We start from the raw sequence: 20298 nt of genomic DNA, 5'->3' as shown, positions 1-20298 counted from the left end.
GAAAAGGAGTCCGAAGATGACATTTGCCCACGAGCTCTTGGAGGCCCTCTCCTGCGTGTGTGTTATTTTGGGTTCTATGTGTTAGGTTGTGTGTTTGTGCCTGGGAACACTCAAGAATGTCCCTCAGATCAGCAGCAATGACTTCTTTGCTTGACACCCTCCGGGTTATTGATAAAGATACAACAGTAAACAAAACAAACACGCAGTATTTGACATTTTAAAGATGGCACCCATTAATGATCGCAACAGTCACAATGTGAGACACCATTACATGTACAGTACGTTAGAAAGTTCACGGACAACAATGAATTAGGACACCTGAAAAAATTCTAGTCATCGTGGACACATAAGGGAAAAATAAAGTCATGGTAGCCGTTTGTAAAACCCACCCTTGTTGACGAGGAATGATGAATGTTAGCACCAGAGGGTCCTGTCTACAAATGCTGGGTGAAGGGCAACAGGCATGCCTTCAGGAAGGAGTCGGTCCATAGCACGCACTGCGGCCAGGGCTGTGGGGGGAAAGGCAGGTACCCTCCGAGGGCTGGCCCTTGCGTCCCCAGCGCTGCCTTCTCAGGAGGCCTGATGGGAGCACTCCAGTCCTGATGAGGAGCCAGCCCAGGGTTTGGGGGGGTGGGGGAGGTAGAAGGCTGTTTCCACTTCATAGGCAAAGGGCTGTGCCAAAGAGTGGAGCTACCCAGTCAGCAGCTCCTGAAACCACGTTCCCCTCGTTTCTGTGAGAAGATCAGGTCTGTGGCTAAGGGGGGAACATGCCTGAGTGGACACACTTTTTAAAAGAGAGTAGTATTTGTGACATTGGTGGTCTTAACAAGTCAGCCCGCAAAGATACTGCTGACCATTCGGTGGCACTCCTGCCTGGACAAGTGCTTCCGCCTCCCGTCGCTGCCCACCAGTGAGACTTCTGACTAGACTGAAGACGTCAGTCTGGCAGTCAGGATAAGGCAAAGAACCAATGGATCATCGCCTTGGTACACAAACCCTCCCTACCCCCAATGACTCCTCAGGCCAGCGTCCCAGGACATTACTTCAAAACTCGAGTGATGGTTGCTTCTGCTGGCCCACTGTGGGTGGATGCTTGCCCTGGGTGGTTGGCTGTCTAGGCGGGAGCCAAACACACCAGCATGTAGGGCCAGGCGGGTGTCCAGATACTTATCATCCTGGGCCACTGGCGCCACGCCCTAGCTTCTCCCTCCCAGAGCCCTGGAGATGTGACTCAAGGAGGAATCCTTGAGCTTGCATGAAAACAGGATCCGACAGTGGTTACTAAGGAAAAAGTGCTTCTGCAAAGGGGCAGGCTAGAAGAAGGAGATAATATGAATATTCTTTAGAAAAATTCAAACCCATCTGTTTCCGAATACCCGAAAGGCCGCGGCCATCCAGCACACCATGTGGTCCACGGAGAGCGGAGAAGGCAGCTAGCGTGAGGAGGGTGTCCCACCACTGCCCGGATCCTGGGAGCAGTTAGCCATCCTTTTTGCCTTGGGGACCACCAAAGAGCTGGACCGCCTTCTTGCACAGCAGTGAGAACCAGTAGATCTGGGGAGCGATGAGGAAGGCATTGGCCACATTGCAGTGGACAGGGATGTGGAATGGCACTTGGTACAGTCTTAATCCCTGCTGTTGGCCATAGGACCAGTACATGAAGGGGAACAGGAGGATCCGACAGGCAAAGAAGGTGGCCAGAGTGAGGATGCCATTCACCTTGTACAGAAGCGTGTGCTGCTGCTTCAGCTGCAAAAGGAGGGGAGGAGAACACACAGGCATCAAGAGGCTGGCCATCGGGAAGGGCTCACCACTCCTTTGTCCCACTCACCTTCCTAACAGTCATGGCCCCAAAGGGACAGGTGCTCACAAAGGCCTGTTGCTGGCTCCCACTGAGTGGGCCGCCCAACGTGTGGCACGTCAGGATGAGGCCACGTGGAGCCACAGGGTTTCGTCACTGGCTGGTTGTCAGCAGTTGCTTGCTAGGGTTTTCTTCCCGGTGTGGGAGCAGCTCAAACTTGTTCTGCCTCATCGTGACTTCAAAGCCTCCACTGACGAGGGAGGGGGAGAATCGAACCTGGGTCTCCCGCATGGAAGGTGAGCATTCGCTCACTGTTACCTTCTTTGATGCCTAGATCTACAGCTTGTTCTGAGGCTTGAAGTAAAAATGAAGCCATGTTGCTACTTAGGCCTGCATCGAGTCATATTTACAATGCTGTGCGGTTTTGTCTGATTTCTAGGAAGGGGTCTGAATTTGGCCTAAGCCACTCAGCTGAGGGACGACAGGCACAGTGGGCGGCAGACAAGCCAACCCGGGGCTAAAAAAGAACTCTAATGCTTGGATGAAAGCTACAATTTCCATCTGCACTGGCTCTGGTGACGTTTGTTGAAAGGTCTCCTGTCCCCAGGGGCTTCTCCGGGTCCACCAAGGAGAAGCAGAATTTGTTCCCTGGATACCTGCCTGAATCAGAACTCTGCCCAGCGACACAAACGGAGTGCTCAGTTCCGCCGTGAAGATGCAGCCAACAAAGAAGTCCCCCAGGTCTCCCCTCAGTCTCTGCAGGGAAAGGCGGGAAGAAGAAATGGAGGTGAAGAAAACACTGGCAGGAAAATTCCAACGAGGGCCGTTGACAAAGGCAACCCCGAGAGGCCATGAGGAGGACACGAAACAAAGACGACATAAAACAACCACAAACCTCACAACCATCGAGTCGAAGCTGACTCGGCAACCCTACAGGACAGGGTGGAACCGCCCCTGCGAGTTGCTGAGACTGTCACTCTTGACGGGAGGCGAGGGCCCCGTCGGATCAGGTGGCGGTTTTGAACTGCTGGCCTGGCGGATCACAGCCCAATGCGTAACCACGGCACCATCTGGGCTCCTCCGTTGGGAAAGAACCGCCACCCGGACAAGTGGATGCCCAGCTGACACTCTGCTGCTCGCCTAGCCACAGCACCTGGCGGCCGGATGCCTAGGATCCAGAGGCACACCCAGACAGACGGATGGCCTCAGGCACCACACTTTGGAGGCATTTAACAAAAGCCTCCGTTTGGGTCTCAAACCCAGGCAGTCAGGCTAGGGCTCTGGGCCAGTTCAGTTCGACGACATGTGTGCCAGGCCCTGAGCTGGACATTAGTGGCCCAACACAGCCAAGAGAATCTTCTTAAAGAACTCGAGGGACCCTGTCCCTCCTTCGTCTCATTCAAGAGGGTAGTGTGGCATAGAGCAACCGGCTCTGCCACCTAGGGTCACTGAGTGAGAGAAATCCCCAGAGGTCCGGTTGCTCAATGAAATCGACAAAAATAAACCCACTGTGGTCCAGTTGGCTCTGATCTGTGTGTTATGGAGCAGAACTGCCCCAGAGGCTAGTTCTCTTGGCTGTTATCGTGACAGGGCTTCCTTCCATGGGGCCATGGTGTGGCTCTGAACCTGCCAACCTCAAGGCCAGTCATGGAACACCAACCTGTTTGTGCCCCTCCAAGACTTCATCTACGGCAGAAGGCAAATAATGTGTACTATGTAGAAAGCCGTGAGCTTTTAAACTCCGAAATTATTAATTGCCTCTCTGATTCCAGTTTCTCTTTGTTGACTGGGTTTCCATGGGAAAGGGATCTGGGGAGAGAGCACGCAGCTCTTGGCTTTAGAGCATGTTTTCTTTTTCCCTTTGATGGCATCAAAATGCTGACGATCCCTCTGGGACCGTTAGAGCCAAAAGCCAGCCAACTGAGGGCGCTCCTTCCTCATCTTAAAAGAAAACGAACGATCGTTCTGTATTATACGGGCGCTTCATAGTGTTTTTCTAGTGTCTGAATGAAAGGCAGGACCTTTGACAGGTGCTGAAGCGGGGGAGGCCTGTGGGCTTGCTGAAAAGAATGACATTGGTCGGAAGGACTGCGGACATTAACGCTTCTTCTACACTCTGCCTGGGAGGGTTCGCTGCTGAAGCAGCTGGCACGGGGAGAGTGGGTGCAGTGGCAAAGGATGCAAAAAGAGAGGTGATGGTCAGTAGGAGAAGAGACATGACCCCAGGGTCCTGGAGGCCTTACCTGGGCAACAGGTACAAGGGCGAGCAGAATGACCGCGTGGTGTGTGAGCATCAGGCGGTTCTTACTGAGGAAGTTTTGGAACGTGGTGAAGGAGTGTCTGCGCTTCTCCTCCTTGGTTTTGTACCATTCACAGAGGTACATGGCGTAGGTGTCATAGAGCATGTACGGAATCAAAAACCACACGTATTCTCGGGCAAGCCAGTGCCTAAAAGAATAGGAATGGGTCGATAGGATCAGGTATCAGGCATCAAAGAACAAAAAAACTCATTGTGAATGAGGGGGAGTGCGCAGTGGGGACCCAAAGCCCATCTGTAGCCCACTGGACATCCCTTTACAGAAGGGTCGAGGGGAGGAGACGAGTCAGTCAGGATGCAAGCAGTGTAGCAACGATGAAGCATACATCTTTCCTCTAGTTTTTTAATTCTTCCTACTCCTCCCCCCCATCATGACCCCAGTTACCTTACAAATCTGGCTAGACCACAGGATGGACACTGGTACAGATCAGAGCTGGAAACACAGGGAATCCAGGACAGATAAACCCCTCAGGACCAATCATGAGAGTGGTGATACCAGGAGGGGAAGCGGAAGGTGGGGTAGAAGGGGTGAACCCATCACTAGGATCTACATATAACCCCCCTCCCTTGGGGACGGACAACAGAAAAGTGAGTGAAGGGAGACATCAGACAGTGTAAGACAGGAAAAAATGATAATTTATAAATTATCAAGGATTCATGAGGGAGAGAGGGTAGGAGAGGGAGGGGAAAAGGTGAGGAGCTGATACCAAGGGCTCAAGTAGAAAGCAAATGTTTTGAGAATGATGATGGCAACAAATGTACAAATGTGCTTGACACCATGGATAATGGATGCATGGATGGACTGTGATAAGTGTTGTATGAGCCCCCGATAAAATGATTTAAAAAAAATAGGAATGGTCCATGAGGTCATTATGAACATCCATTAGGAATGCTCAAAGCCCACCACTTCCTTCAGCTTAGTCTGCATCCCAGACACTTGAGTGGAGACGCTGAAACCGATCAGCAAGACACGCGAACACCTTTCTCTACGTTCGCGGGCCCATTTGGAAGCATCGGCCCACAGAGCAGGGATTACTCAGCACTGGGCGATGACGGGACTTTCTGTCGTTTCACTTTTCTGCCTGACTTAGCTAGTCCTTTTTCATAGATTTTCTGGCATGCCCTGATATGACTCTGATAGAGTTAGAAATACAAATCATTCAACGGCCCCACCAAGAAACTGGTTTGGAGGGTGTCCCGAGTCCCAAATCTAACCTTTCCAGTTTAACTCCCTCTGTTGCCCAACAGCTGGGAGTGTGCTCCCGGAACGCCTTGATCCAGTGCATTTCCTCTGGATCGGAGGGTAGCCAGCCTGGCCCTTTCTATGGCCAATTCCACTCATTCACTGCGGCAGGCTTTCGGGACACGTTCACAGCACTTGGGCACCACGAGAGAGAAACTGGGACCAAGGCAGCGGTCTCACCGACCTATCAGGTATGTGTCGTCTGTGCCAATCCCCTCCGAAGGAGTTGGATCGACATCTGCTCAACAAAAATGCTAGCTGATGACGGTAGTAGAACAGGAGAGGCCTGACAGTGAAGCCAGTGGTTAGCAGTCTAGAAAAAGTGTCTGTGGAACACAAACAAGTTGAAAGCAGGTACCGGGAAGGGAAGAACTGGAGACACTCAATTAGCAGATTTTTCCATTGGAGAGAAGAGTTTGTTTCTATAGTTGTCGAAACAGCTGAACCTCAGCAAAACCTTCACCACTCCTTCCAGGTTCCACTCCCCAGCCGACCTCAGCGGCTGCCCTAATCTGTACTTCTGACGCTGTTTCAGGGGAACATCAGCCCACTGAACTGCAAGGCTGGAAACATGCTCCAGAGCCGATGCCAACCCCATTTCTGTTCACACTCGCCACACAATGAAATAACGAATCAGCCGTGGAATAGGTGTCACACCAAACACGTCAGCAGTGGCCAAACATCCTTGCAAATGGATTCATTGAGCACAGTTGCGCTGAGATGAAGCGACCCAAGATTCATGCTGCTGTCCATCCATGCATGGCCTGTGCTCCCCGCTGAAAGCGCCCGCACAGAGCTGGTAGCTGCGCTCCCTCCCTGGGATCATAGGGTTAATATTTGGCAGGGCACCTTCTCTAGGATCAAAAACTGTGGCTCGCAGGTGGAATTCCTTGAAGACTTGCAATTATTAGCCAGAGACCAGGATTAAACTCTTACCCAGCAGTAGCCAAGGATTTAGATTTCCTTATACAACGCGGATAAACACCCTTGTGTTACTTCCCTGTGAGGATTAAAAAGCTAAAGCCACGGTCACTGAGTCCATTCCAATTCGTGGCAACCTCATGTCTCATGTTTTTAAATGGCTGTGAGCTCTCAGGCAAAGAGTGCCAGACCTTTCTTCTGAAGCCCCTCTGGGCCTGAGACTTGAACCACCAGCCTTTCAGTGAGTACCCGAGGGCTGCTTGGACCATCTGTACCCCACCCAGGCACTCCTAAATGTCAAAGCACAATCAAAATCTAAGTGAAGGAGCCCAGGCAGCTCAAGAGGGTTTCGATCAGCTGCTAAGCCCGAGGTTGGTGGTTGAACCTCCCAGAGGCACTGTGGAAGAAAGCCCACTTTGTAAGCCTTACAGGTAAGAAAGCTCTGTGGAGTATTTCCGCTCTATCAGATAGAATCAACAGGAACCAGGCCAAGTCAATGGCATCTCACGACAACACGTAAGTGTTTAAGTGGAGACATTTGCCCTTTGAAAGAATCAGATGAAACGCTTGACCTCCTTACCACATTCTGCAGACAGCTGAAGACACTGGAGGCATTTCCAACTGCAAAGTGTTCATCTACCCCCCCAAACTAAAGCTGGTGGCCTAGTGGTTATGCGTTGGGCTACTAACGACCACGGGCAGCAGTTCAAAACCACCAGCTGCTCCGAGGGAAACCCACGGAGGTAGCTCTCCCTGTCCTATAGGGTCGCTATGGGTCAGAAACGACTCGATGGGTGTAAGAGCGATAGAGAGACCCCCACAGTACATAAACGATCACCTTCTGACTTTTTACTATTTTCACGGTTTAGCATTTAATCTTCTAACCTATTGATTCCCAAACTTATTTGGCCTACTGCCCCCTTTGTAGGAAAAAAAATGACTCAGTCTTCCCCTGGCCATGAACATTTTTTTGTCCTGTCTTCCATAATTCAGGATAAAGTATACGTATTTGCTTTGGGGGCCCTCCCTGGTCATTCCAGGATTCCACCCCCACTTCCAGGGGGCAGGATCACCCACTTTGAGAAACACTGCTCTTTCCGAGAGCATCCAACAAGATAATAGATATTTGCATTCACAGTATGAGCCCCTGCGGTTCCACAATCCAGATGCCCTTGGGCCCCTTTCCTGCGTGTGTGTGTGTGTGTGTGTGTGCACGCACGTGCACAAAGGCAGGACAAGGGCACAGAATTGTAGTGACCGTCTCCATTTGCAAAGGGAGGGTCTAAGGGGGAACCTGGAAAACACAGCCAGGTTGGCTAGCAGGCTCTAGTCACCGCAGTCCACTCCAGGCAGCTAACACACAGAGGTGAAGTGTGGCCAGTCACCCTTTCTGACAGGTGTCTTGGCCACCCTGCTGCTGTGCTCAGGTGAGTTCCAGCTGGTGCTAGAAGGATCTCATGTTTCTGACTTTCATCCTGGAAGGAAAGCTGGTTTGAAGTTTGACCTGACGGACTAGGAGCGAGGATGGCGTCTGCTGTAGCATCAGAAAGTGCTCGTTAGGATAAAAATTGAACACTGCCCAGCAAGTGTTCTTACAGCCATTGATGGAGACAAGCAAGGCCGCTTGACCTGACTGCCCTCGGCATCTACAATTCATCTGCCATAACTGGTTTTGCCTGAGAAGGGGAATGGACAAGAAAGACACAGCAGGCCTGGTGGTGGGGTTGATCCGGAGTAAGCCCCAGGCACAATGTGCAGGCTGCCATGAGTGCATGCCCTGGCATTGTGGTCCCAACAGGTGATAACCGGACACTTGTGCAGTCAGCAGGAGGAAAGCGTCAGGAAAGGCCAGCAAGCTCTCCGGCACCTTTTCCCCTTAAGAATTTATCGGGGAGAAAGCGAGAGTGACAACACACAAAAACAGAACGCACTGTCATCAGGTGGGTTTCGACTCGTAGTGACCCTATTAAGGGTTGACGGGGTTCGAGAAATCTTTATGTCTCATCCTTCAAAGATAGCCTCCTCTTTCTCCCTGGGAGTGGATGAGGAGTTTGAACTGCTAACCTTGCTAGCAACTCAGCACTTACCTGACAACACCCCAGGGATCCTTTCTAGGAAGATTGGCTCGAGGGGGGTGGTCAGGGGGAAGCTTAAAAGAAAAACAATACCATCGCTATTGTCCAGGTCTACAATCTCACAATGTAGACCAACTTGGACTTGACTGATGACTTGTTTCACTGAAACGGCAGGCAGGTATACATTTCCTGACCTGCCTCTGGCCCACCGGGGAGCTCCTAACAGACAAGTCGGTTTTCAGAAAGCACCACAAACCTCTACATCGCCTTTCCCAAATCCAAAGGCAAGACAAGCGCGGCTTTGGTCAGGAACAGGGTGGTGATGGTTGAATTCTTTCTCTCAGAATTCCACTTCCATGCAGTCAATTCTGACTCATGGTGTGGCCTCTCTAGATTTTCAGAGACTGTTTGCAAATCTTAACGCAAGGTGAGTCTCTCATCTTTCTCCAGCAGGGCTGGCTGGCTGGTGGGTTTGAACTCCTGACCTTGTAGCTAAGAGCCCAGATCCCAAGCCCAAGCCACAGGGCCACTAGGCACTGGCAGCCGTACTGGACAGACGTTGGCTGGTGAATCCTCCAGATCGGGAAACTAGATCATTTCAATGAGCCCAAAGGCACACATCCGATTCTGAATAATTTTCACTTCTCTAGCACAGCGTGCCTTGTCTGTATGACCTGCCACCTTAAACCAGACTCGAACTTGATTCTCTAGCATGTCTTCCCTTTGCTTTCTCCCAAGCTGCCGGTGCTGGAAAGAGGTCCGGAGAGGAAGAGCCCCATCAACGACCCAACAGTACGTGCTGATAACACACCGAGAGCCCAGAGCCATTAACCTGTGGGACCTTGGAAGTTCCGGTTCTCTGCACCCCTTTCACTGCGCCTTGGACGTTACCTGTCTGTCATCACGTCTCTGCAGGAGTAGATAATGACGATCCCTGACCCGGTGGCCAGCACCCCGTGAACCGAAGAAACCAGCCTAATGTTGGGGGGTGGGGGCAAAGGGAACAAAAGGCACCGTTAAGCCAGTCTTGTGCACAAAGCACTAAATCTTCAGCCCGGCTTTTCCCAACGCTGCCGACTCCCCTAAGAAAATGGTCAGAGCCACCGCCGCCACCCTCCTGACCCCAAAGCAGCCGGCACATGTGGGTCCCTGGCTCCCCGCCCCTCCCCATCCGGACCAGCTCGGGCAGCCTCTTCCCTCCTCTCTCCTCCGGGGGTGGGGGGTACTGGGCACCGAGTCTGCACCAAACTCTGCCAAGTGGACCCAGAGGGGGCGAGGCAGCCCAGGAGGCGCCCCCCCCCACCCGCCTTGCTTCCTGCCGCCCCCCTTTTTCCGCTCTCATCCAGCGCCGGAGGGGACGCAGCCCGGGACAGGGCGCAGCCGGGCGGGCACCCCCCGGGCTCGCCCGTACCTGGTGCTGATCATCACGCAGTCGTTCTTGGTCCATTGGGGCCGCGAGCGGCGCAGCCACCAGGTGGACAGCGCGAAGAGCCCGGGGAAGAAGACGGACCCCCAGGCCAGTGTCAGCAGCATGGGTGCTCCGGGATGCGGCCGCCTCGCGGGGCGCCTCGCTCGGCGTGGCTCGGGGACTGGCGCGGCCCGCGCGGCCCTCCTTCCACCCGCCGCCCGGCGCCCCGCCCCGGCCCGGCCCGGCCCGCACGCCCCGAGCCGTCGGGCGCTGGCCCCGAGCCCGCCGCGCCCGAGCCCGCCACGTGACCGGCGCGGACGCCGCGATTGGCGCGCGCCGGCCGGGGGACGGGGCCTGGCCGCGGCCGCCGCCCCTGCGCCCCGAGGGCTGGCCGGCTCCCCGGGCTGGTGGGCGACGGCGCCCGGCCACCTAGCGCCGAGGCCCGGGCCCGCGGCGGCGGCCGCGGCAGCGGAGTGGGTCCGGAGCTCAGCGCCGCCGCTCCCCGAGCGGCCCTGGGGTCGAATTACTGGCGGGAAGAGCCCAGACTCGCCGGGGGCGGGGGGCAGGGGGCGACCCTGGGAGGCGGGGGGCGCGTGGGCTTCTGTTCCGTCACCGGGGACGACACCCCCTCCCCCGCGGACCCGCCCGGCAGATGCAGTGGCCCCACAGCAGCCCCCTGACCTCTCCTCCCCCAGCCAGGGAGTTGGCAGCGGGTTGGGGTGAGGGGTGCCTAGAAAGCCAGGCTTTACAAGGCAGCGGGGAGCTACCACCAAGGTAGGGCCTGCTCCCCGGAATGGGGGTATTGCCTAGTAGAGATGGTGCGGTGGGCATCTCTCGGTGCCCAGAGGAGTGTGGGTCGGTGGGCTGGTGGCCCACCTGCTAATCCATCACTCTAGGGTCCAGAAGTTGTTCCAGGAAAGTGGGCTGCTCTCTGCAGAGCAAGGATGTCTTTTCCACGTTCTGCCAACTGGGGAGGGCGGAGAAGACTAACTCCGCCATGGTAGCCTGCGGTGCCCGTCGCCACCCCTCCACCATTGAGGTGGCAGGTCAGGTCTGCGGGCATTTGGTGCGCAGGGTACCCACCACTCACCCACGCCTCTTGGCTTTCCCGTGAGATACTCCACAGGGTCTTGATGACCGGCTCTCTTATTTACATGTTCTCGGGCCAGGTGCCCCAGACTGGATTGGATTGGCACCCTTCCCATTTTCACTCCTGGACAAGGGCAGGAGCTAGTGAGGTGCCTCAAAGGCCAGGCCTCTCACCGTCCTGAGACGGCCAGCGATTTCCTGTGCCTCGGTCACTCCGTTCCTCAGAGCTGCTAAGGTGAGGTGAAAATACAAGGTGACTGTAATTGCAAGGTGACTGGATGGCGGGGAGTCTGCGTTTTGGTAGCTGGGGCTCCTCAGATGGCCACCTTTCACCAAAAACGCTCACAAAATGCCCTGGGAGGACTCTGAGCCTCCGGGTCCCCTCAGGGTCCCTGTCTGCTCCTCGTGGCTGGATTACACATTCTCTTAAGGCTCTTCCAGTTCTGCGGACTTAATGGTTCCTTCCGGGATTTTAACAAGGTAATATGATTTCTCTTAGACGCCAATTAAATTGCTTTCAGACGGCTGTCCCCGAGGTGGAATGAGAGTGCACGTGGGTTTTAATATCTTCCTGTGAGTGGAGACCTACGCCCACGGCACCTGCTTTTGTCGTGCTGCGGTTGTGGTTCCTTTTGGTTTGATGTTGTTAAAATGTCCAGTAAGCGAATGAGGGATTGAGCTCACAGTAAGGAAGCAGAAGAGTCCCTGGGTGGTGACAAACGTGTAACACGCGCAGCTACTAATCGGAAAGTCAGAAATGTGAGCCCATTCCGAGACACTTCGGTAGAAAGGCCTGGTGCTCCACTCTGGACGAGTCAGCCAATGAAAACCCTCAGCGAGCACATGAGGTCACAGGAGTCAGAATCCACTCACCAGCCCAGAGAGAAGTCGGAGACGGTGTTCCCAGCGCCCCAGTTTATTGCTAGCACACACAAGGGCTCCAAAAAGTGTCTGGGGACACGCCACGATCTTTCATTTCCATATTTTTTCCGTGAACATTTTGTACCGCCCTGGTCTTTGATGAAATGAGAGGAACACTTGGAATTGAAACCTGGCCCATCAGCTACTTCTGTAATTTTACATTTGTCCATGGATGGAGGATAGCTACCTGTCCACTTTCTATTTTTCCAGAAGAAATACCTGCACATCCCACTTTCTAATTTTTACCCCTTGATCCTGCAGGTCACCTCTAGCTGTGCTTGAGTGGGGCAAGTGGTGACACATCCCGTTGGGAAGTTATCCCCCCTCCGCTCCCAACTAGCCAAGGATGCCACCGCTTGCAAGCGGATGGAACCCATTTCTCCCCGAAACAAAGAGTTGTTTGCATAGCTCTCTAGGGAGTCTTCATGACCGTGCTTCATGTACCGAGACAAACAAGTCAAGTCCATTTCCAGCACCAGGCTCAGGGACGTCACCAGAATGTTCCCATGGAATCACCATAAAGCCAACCCGCATAAACTTGAACCCCGGCTTTTCAAATGATCAAACCCCTGTGGGCATTTAAAATGATAGGGCCCAATGAAAAGCATCCCTTCCTTTCCCCACTCTCCACACCACCTTTGAGTCATCCTGTAAGTCTTGAATCAGACGTTTCCTCCTCCGAGACGGTTTCTGTGGCTCTCTCTCTCCAGGAGATGGGCACGTTCCTTTTCGTCTTGGGGCATTTGTAGTTTCAGTTGCATGTGTTTCCCTAGCGGACTGTTGGCTGCTTGTGAGCAAGGACCGCATCTTTTCCTGTTGCCTCCCCGTGCTACCTGACCCACAAGGCAAGGGCTCAACCAACTGTTAACCCTGTTTTTGTAAGTTACTGCTTGTGCACTATGTGCTGCTTGGAGATTTTTTGCAGGTGTGATTTCATCCAGTCCTCCCAGCACATTGGTAATGCTCTCTGTATCTATATGTGGGAGCAAACTGAGGCCCAGAGAGATGAAAGATTTGACCAGGCTCACATTGCTGGTGGCAGAATTGGACTTTGAACTCAGTTCTTTCTGCCTTCAAGGTCAGTGTCGGCTTTATGACTATATTTTAACCTGCCCTCAAAACTTGATTGGCAAGAGGAGAGTAATAATTTTTTCACCATTTAGTGTCTGGCTACTAACCACCACCCTTCTTAATTGTTTACTCATAAACACAGGGGGTGGATTTTATGCTCTCTGCTTCTGCTGTTAATAATAATAAGCAAATCTGATTATTAACATTGTATGTTTATGTGTACCTTTGTACTTTTTCAAAACAGGTCCCTATATACTTTCCTCACTTGATTCTAAGTACATCCCAGACAGGTAAGCTAATCACTGCCCCTGGAGTCAATGCTGGCTCACAGCAACCGCCCTGTGGGTTTACGAGACTGAAACTGTCTAAGGAGTAGAAAGCCCAGTGTTTCTCCTGCAGAGCTGCTGGTGGTTTCGAACTGCTGACCATGCCTGTCACAGCCGGACACGTAACAAGGGCTCCTTGCAGGTAAGGTATGGGAGAAGAAAGGAAGGGAAGGGACGCTAAGCATAGTCTTAATTTACAGAGGGAGAAACCTGGGCTCAGAACAATAAACTGACTTGCCCAAAGTCACCTTGTAAATTGACAAGGCTCCAAGTGGAGCCTATGCTCTGATTCATTTTCCAGGTGACTCCGAGTACTGCAGGCTGCATAGCTGAGGCATGAGGAGTTTCCAGTTGTGCCTCGTGTGGGTTTCAGGAGTGACACGTTACTAGATGTCCAGGTGAGACTCAGTGCCTGTATTGGACGGCTCACTCCTTGCACTCGGAATTTGTAAAGCCTGAAACCTTGGGAAGAGGGGGCGGGTTTTCCGGTGCTTTCTCTCACCTCAGTGGCAGACCAGGCTGCACTTTTGTGGCCCCCTCCCCCCTCCATGACTCCAGGTCATACTCTGGATGTCATTCATGGGACAGGCTCGAGGGTGTGGTGAAATGAGATTCCTTAGGAACCCTTTTACCTTGCTTTTGTTTTTTAAAGAAAAACAGCCTCCAGAGAGTTCCCTCCCTAAACCTTGAGAAGTTACCTTTGCCCCAGTTTTTTACCCCAGAGGGATTTGTTCCTTTTGTCCAGGTTGATTGATTATCTTCCTGGGTAAATTGGTTCTACTCCTTCTTTTGCCTCTGCCAGGACTGTTAGCCTGTGCTGTGATTGGTCTGTTTTACACACCTCGCTGAGGTTGGTCAATGTGCTAATGTAAGTACCGTGCCTGTATTCTGCTAGGCAAATGACGTGATGGTACCCTACCAACCAGAGATTGGTTAGTTTGTGGTCCTTTAAAGTGAGCTTGCCTCTCTACGTAGCCGATCTCCTAGAGTTTGCCTGGCAGACAAGGAAGAAAGCTGCAGAGAGAAGAGAGCATGGAAGGGAAGGAGAGAAAAGAAACAGAGAAAGAGAACTTCCAAAAGTCCTGCCCCGCTGGGCAATGGCTATAATAGTGGAGAAGTCTGGGGCAGAGCCTGTGCTGACTGCCCTGGACGGGCCCTGTGGCCGAGCTGCTAGCCGAGGCAGAAACGGGCTAAGAGGAAGAATCCCGCTAAGAGCGAGGCACAAAACTGCCACACTGGCGCTCAGCTGGCTCTGTCGCCAGTGTGGAGACTGTCGGGGATGCTGAAGGCAGGCTTATCACAAAGGAGCTGGGGGCACAGGCACAGCAGGGAGAAAGGTCTGCTTGCTTGTATGGCCAAGGGGAGGTGAGAGAGGCCCTGCCCAGAGGAAGGGAGGGACGGGCGCTCCTCTTCCAGGGAACCTTCCAGACGGGGCCTGCGTGCTTCCCTATCCTGATCCTGAGTTGTAGCCCCTTGGTTCTGATGCTGTTTTCTACCCGGGGCTCCCTTAAGCCCCTGAACTGGTAAGCATGGTCCCTACTTTATGCGCACCGTGAGTTCTCAAGTCCTGCAGAGGCGCAGAGCGTGCTGTGGGAGGGAAGATCGGGTTAACATGAATAAAAAGGGTTGGCAAGTAGCGGTGCATCTGACCTCCTCCTCATGGCAATCAACTTTGGGCTGATCCCGTGACGTTACTCCCAGAGCTCACGGGGACTTGCCCCAGAGCTGCTGCCTGGCTTTGGGCAGCTTCTCGTGGCAAGTACTGTATTTCCTTGTAGCTTCTGGGGGACTTCACGTGTCCTTAAGAGAGGTGATGTGTGGGTGACCACCGGGATCAAGGACGTTTACTTCCTAGCTGGGAAAATGAATCCACAGGAAAAACGACCGCGATTCACACGTGAAAGGTCTTCATGTTGAACCCCAGAGTTAAAAAGAGAACTTAGAGGTCTCCATCCATTTGAATAGGACAGAAAATGAAACTCTTGTTTAGAGTGGAAGGAAGCACACTGTATTTCTGGCCCAGTGGCAGATGAAGCAGAAACAGGGAAGGAAGACTACATGAAGTGATGACAGGAGATGGATACAGGGTAAGGTCCATCGGCCCGCATTTGTTACAGGGCTTTCTTGGCTGTAATCATTACAGAAGCCAAGCAGATCGCCAGGCCTTTCTTCCACGGTGCCCCTGCAACACTTCTGTGCTGTTATGCTTAGCAAACTCAGTCAGCTGTACAAAGATAAATAATATCGCCCTTGCTTTAAGGAAAAAGCAAGAAGAAACTTAGTTTATATACCAAGAGACAAGACTTTGTTGACCACAAGGAGGCCAGGGACGGGGCTGGAACCAGGGAGAAGGGAGAGGTGGTGTGTATGTGTGAAACATGGAGGGTTGAACAGATATAGTTGTTGATTTCACTTCTTGCATTGTTATATATATATATATATATATATATATCCACACACTGTTTCTTTAAGAACCAAACAATACCAAAACGTCCTTCCATATTCCCTATCCCTCAAACCTAAATAGTGGGTTGAGTGACGAAAGAAAGAGGAAAAGTAAAATTGAAATGGACCTAAGAGTCCCAGTGACAAGTTCATCTCAAACAATCCCCTCAAAAATCTCTGTGCTCTCTGTCAAGAGACGCCTCAGACCCAGGAAAGGAGCGCTAGGAAGGCAGCCCGGAGAGTTCGAGAGTGACCTGTCCAACCACACGGGGGAGTGACCTGTCCAACCACACGGGGGAGTGACCTGTCCAACCACACGGGGAGAGTGACCTGTCCAACCACACGGGGAGAGTGACCTGTCCAACCACACGGGGGAGTGACCTGTCCAACCACACGGGGTAAGTGACCTGTCCAACCACACGGGGGAGTGACCTGTCCAACCACACGGGGAGAGTGACCTGTCCAACCACACGGGGGAGTGACCTGTCCAACCACACGGGGGAATGACCTGTCCAACCACACGGGGGGAGTGACCTGTCCAACCACACGGGGGAGTGACCTGTCCAACCACACGGGGGAGTGACCTGTCCAACCACACGGGGGAGTGACCTGTCCAACCACACGGGGGAGTGACCTGTCCAACCACATGGGGAGAGTGCCCTGTCCAACCACACGGGGGAGTGACCTGTCCAACCACACGGGGGAGTGACCTGTCCAACCACACGGGGGAGTGACCTGTCCAACCACACGGGGGAGTGACCTGTCCAACCACACGGGGGAGTGACCTGTCCAACCACACGGGGGAGTGACCTGTCCAACCACACGGGGGAGTGACCTGTCCAACCACACGGGGGAGTGACCTGTCCAACCACACGGGGGAGTGACCTGTCCAACCACACGGGGGGAGTGACCTGTCCAACCACACGGGGGAGTGACCTGTCCAACCACATGGGGAGAGTGCCCTGTCCAACCACACGGGGGAGTGACCTGTCCAACCACACGGGGGAGTGACCTGTCCAACCACACGGGGGGAGCGGGGGGGGGGAGCGGGGAGAGGAGTGGCCGGAAGGCAGAGAGTGCCCTGTCCAGCCACACGGGAGAGGAGCGGCCGGAAGGCAGAGCAGGAGCATGAGGCAGGTAGACAAGGAGAAAGGCAGACTTGTCTTTGCAGCACAGCCTTCTGCATTTAAAGGGCTAAGGCACAAGCCAGGAGGCCCCTTGCTCTAAGGACTGAGAGTGGGGTCAGGAAGCAGTTAATCACCCTCCTCCTCACTTCCCCCTGTGCTTTGCACTCTAAGAACACCTGTCAGCGCGCCCTTGTGCTGCCCCACCCCCCACAGCATGCCCCCAGGGAGCAGGGATTGGTGGAGAAGCTGCCAGACAGACACTGCACTAGGAGCAGAGAACCTGAATTCCAACCCTGCTAGCCCTGACATGGGGACAAAAGTACTTTACTTTTCCACCTGCCTCAGGAGGGGGCTGTGAGAAATGGTGAGAAACTGTTTTCAAAGATACCTGGTCAACCTCAAACTCACTGCCATTTGGGTCAGTTTTGTTCCGTCTGCACAGCAACCCTGTAGGACAGCGGTCCTCAACCTGCCTCACGCTGCCACCCTGGAATACCGTGGCAGCCCCCCAACCATCACATTGTTTCCGTTGCTACTTCATCACTGTCATTTTGCTACTGTTATGAATCAGGCAACACCTTTGAAAGGGTCCTTCGACCCCCAAAGGGCGGCGACCCCCAGGTTGAGAACCGCTGCTCTAGGACCAGGTAGAGCAGCCCCTGAGGGTTTCTGAGGTGAGACTGCAGACTAACTGTTCAGGGGAGTAGAAAGCCTCATCTTTTCCCCCACAGAGTGGTTGGTGGTTTCGAACTGCTGACTTTGCAACTAGCAGCCCAATGCGTACCCACCGGGACACCAGGGCTTCCCAGAGTAAACAGTCAGGCACGAAAGGACAGGTGCTCTGTGATTTCACTTTTACAGATAAGCAGCCATCTGGAACACAAAGGGAATTAATTCGTGATCACCAGGGTTTGGAAGGGAGGGGGGCGGGCAGAGGCTTTCCTGAAGGGACCTTGAGCTCACGTTCAGGGTGGTGGAGTCACTTGGGAAAGCCTGGTGACCGAGTTGGACAATATGAAGCGTGTCATCAGGGTCCACCTGGAGGAGGCAAGTCCTCCCCAGTCCTAGTTCAAGTGTCTTCAAATCTGAGGGCTTCATCTTCCAGCACTGTATTAGACAATATTTCACCGGCCACTTCTAAAACAATGTATGTATTCTTAGAGTACCAATAGTGTACCGATATATGTTACTTTTATCTACAATAGCACACCCATATACATTACTATATATACACGACTGGTATACTGGTAGTCCCCTGAAACTTGTCTACCATGGGAATTTGAAATACCGGTCGCATAGCTTTCAACATGACGACACGCAAGCCACCACAGTACAACACACTGACTAGAAGGGGAGTCCTCGCGTTGCATGTCTTCATAGCATTACAGACCCACCTTCTCTATGGCCTGCACCCTCCACCCCACTCCCAATACGTGGTACACGGTGCCCGCTACAAGCAGAGGGCCATTCTTTAGCGCAGCGTCCCTGCAGCACAGATCCTTGTTAAGTGAACTTTCTCAATAAGCATTTGTGGGGTTGAAGATGCCCTCGGCCTGGCCTTCCCCCGCTTCCAGAATGCAGCTCCCTCGGTTTTAGCCCAGACTGTTGGCCAAAGCAAACTGTGAGTCTGAGCCGCACGGTCCCGCCCGGAGCACATGGTTTGTACAAACAGTGACCGCAGCTGCATACCCCGGGGAAGTCTTTGCTCCTGTAAATAGCCATAACGATCCCTGTCAATAAAAGCCGTCAGGCACACACAGAACTGATCCCCGAGTGCTTGCCTTTGTAGCGTCCCTTTGTAGTTTTCAAGGCGCTTCCACACGAGACAGTCCTTTTATTAGAAATAGGGAAATGAGCCTTTTTTGCAGACAGGCTACCTACAAAGTAAGCCGTTGTAAAATCAAGCTTAAGAACAAAAACACATTTAAAAGTATTAAGGAAATTACCTCTGACTCGTACGTAGTTAGGCGGAAACAGCAAATCCTTGTGAGCAAACTCACCTGCCTCCTCGAGCAGGTCAGCATCTTTATGGCTCAAGTAATTCCCTAAGAGGTTTGTCTTGCTTATTCTACTCAAAGTCAGAGGATTCCTTCCTTCTAATTTTGATTATTTTAATCAAGTAATGTATTAAAGAATACACCGGTCTACATCAATGGAGGTCACCTCTTGAAGCTGGGCTATATGCGCTTCTGTTTTCAGCCTGAATCCCAGGGGGACAGCGAGGAGAATAAGGGGCTTGGAGGGGGGGGGGGGCAGTGGGAGGGGGAAAGGTGAAGAGATGATGATTAGGAGCCCATACAGAAAAAGAAGGTTTGGAAACTGATGTGGTAGCAATTGTACATTCTACTTGACATGATTGAAATTTGGGATAATTTGATAGATGTATTAAATCCCAACTAATAAAAAACAAAAGTATACCAGTCCAGTGTAGGCAATAAGCCACAAAGAATCCCATCCCTGAGAGATTACTGTTGACATTTCAGGATAATTCTTCCCAGGCTTTTCTATTTATATTTGTTACATAGTTGATTGACATAATTCGGTAAGTTAATTTTTGATACAATTATTTCTTTTGCCATGCTACATACTTTTTCCAAGCTGTTAAGCATGTTAGTAAGTTAAAAGTCATTCAACATGTACATTCGTACATGTTACTTTTCAAAAGTTAGCACTGGTTTGGGAAGACAGTCCTAAGCTGGGAATAGTAGGTTTTTATGTTGGTTCACAGGTACCCTTGGTCCACATGCAACGTCCATATCTTTTTCTGGCATCTTTGATTGAAAATATGTCTAGTCTTATTAACACTCAATTTTAAGATAATATAAACATATTTAAAAATATCCAAGTTCCTGTTTAAGAAGACATATAATAATAATTATTTATGTCGGCTGAGCGCTATTGAATCCCTTCAGTGGATAGTACTTTTATATCCCCAAATCTTCCCACCGTTGAGTTGATGCTGATTGATAGCGACCCCCTGTGGTTTTCTGCGACTGTAACTCTTGATGGGAGTAGAAAACCCAATCTTTCTCCCTCGGAGCAGCTGGTGGTGTTGAACTGCTGACCAAGTGGATCGCTGCCCAATATAGAACCACTACACCACCAGGGCTCTTGTTTAAGTGCCGCTTGCTTATTGAGGAGCCCCGGTAGCATAGTGGTTTACACACTGGGCTGCTAACCAGAAAGTCAGGTGTTCGAACCACCGGCAGTTCCTCCATGGAAGATGAAGCTCTCTGCTCCCACCAAGCGTTACTGGCTCAGAAATCCTAGAGAACAGCTGTGCTCCGCCCTCCACAGTCAGACAGTCATGAGTCCAACTGGCTTCACGGCAGTGAGTTACTACTTGCTGAAGAAATGAACAGGTATTCTTGAAAGAAAGCAAGAAAAGTCATTCCTTGTGAAGTCCTGACAGTAGTGGTCTTTTACTATATATAATCAATTTCAGCTCTAGGAGTCATCACATTATAAAGGGAAACTTAAATAAGCGGAAGCCTAAATACAGTGCAGAGAAGGTTAATTAGTTACAAGGACTTAAAAGTTGCCCCCCCCCACTA

The 20298-nt window shown here is 52.2% G+C and overlaps 1 protein-coding gene across 1 annotated transcript; it reads right to left on the bottom strand.

Annotated features, from left to right (window-relative positions):
• Positions 1–203: 203 nt before the first annotated feature.
• Positions 204–10017, bottom strand: TLCD3A (TLC domain containing 3A). Its single transcript, XM_075561245.1, has 5 exons — positions 9769–10017; positions 9249–9332; positions 4045–4249; positions 2462–2557; positions 204–1749 (listed from the first exon to the last, which is right to left on the bottom strand). The coding sequence occupies exons 1-5, from the start codon at positions 9888–9890 to the stop codon at positions 1480–1482; spliced, it is 777 nt and encodes a 258-aa protein (XP_075417360.1). The 5' UTR covers positions 9891–10017; the 3' UTR covers positions 204–1479.
• Positions 10018–20298: the final 10281 nt, after the last annotated feature.

Source organism: Tenrec ecaudatus, chromosome 10 (assembly GCF_050624435.1).
Source record: "Tenrec ecaudatus isolate mTenEca1 chromosome 10, mTenEca1.hap1, whole genome shotgun sequence".
Taxonomy (NCBI): Eukaryota; Metazoa; Chordata; class Mammalia; order Afrosoricida; family Tenrecidae; genus Tenrec; species Tenrec ecaudatus.
The sequence above is the reverse complement of the archived record's forward strand: the minus strand, read 5'-3'. Positions and strand labels throughout refer to the sequence as shown.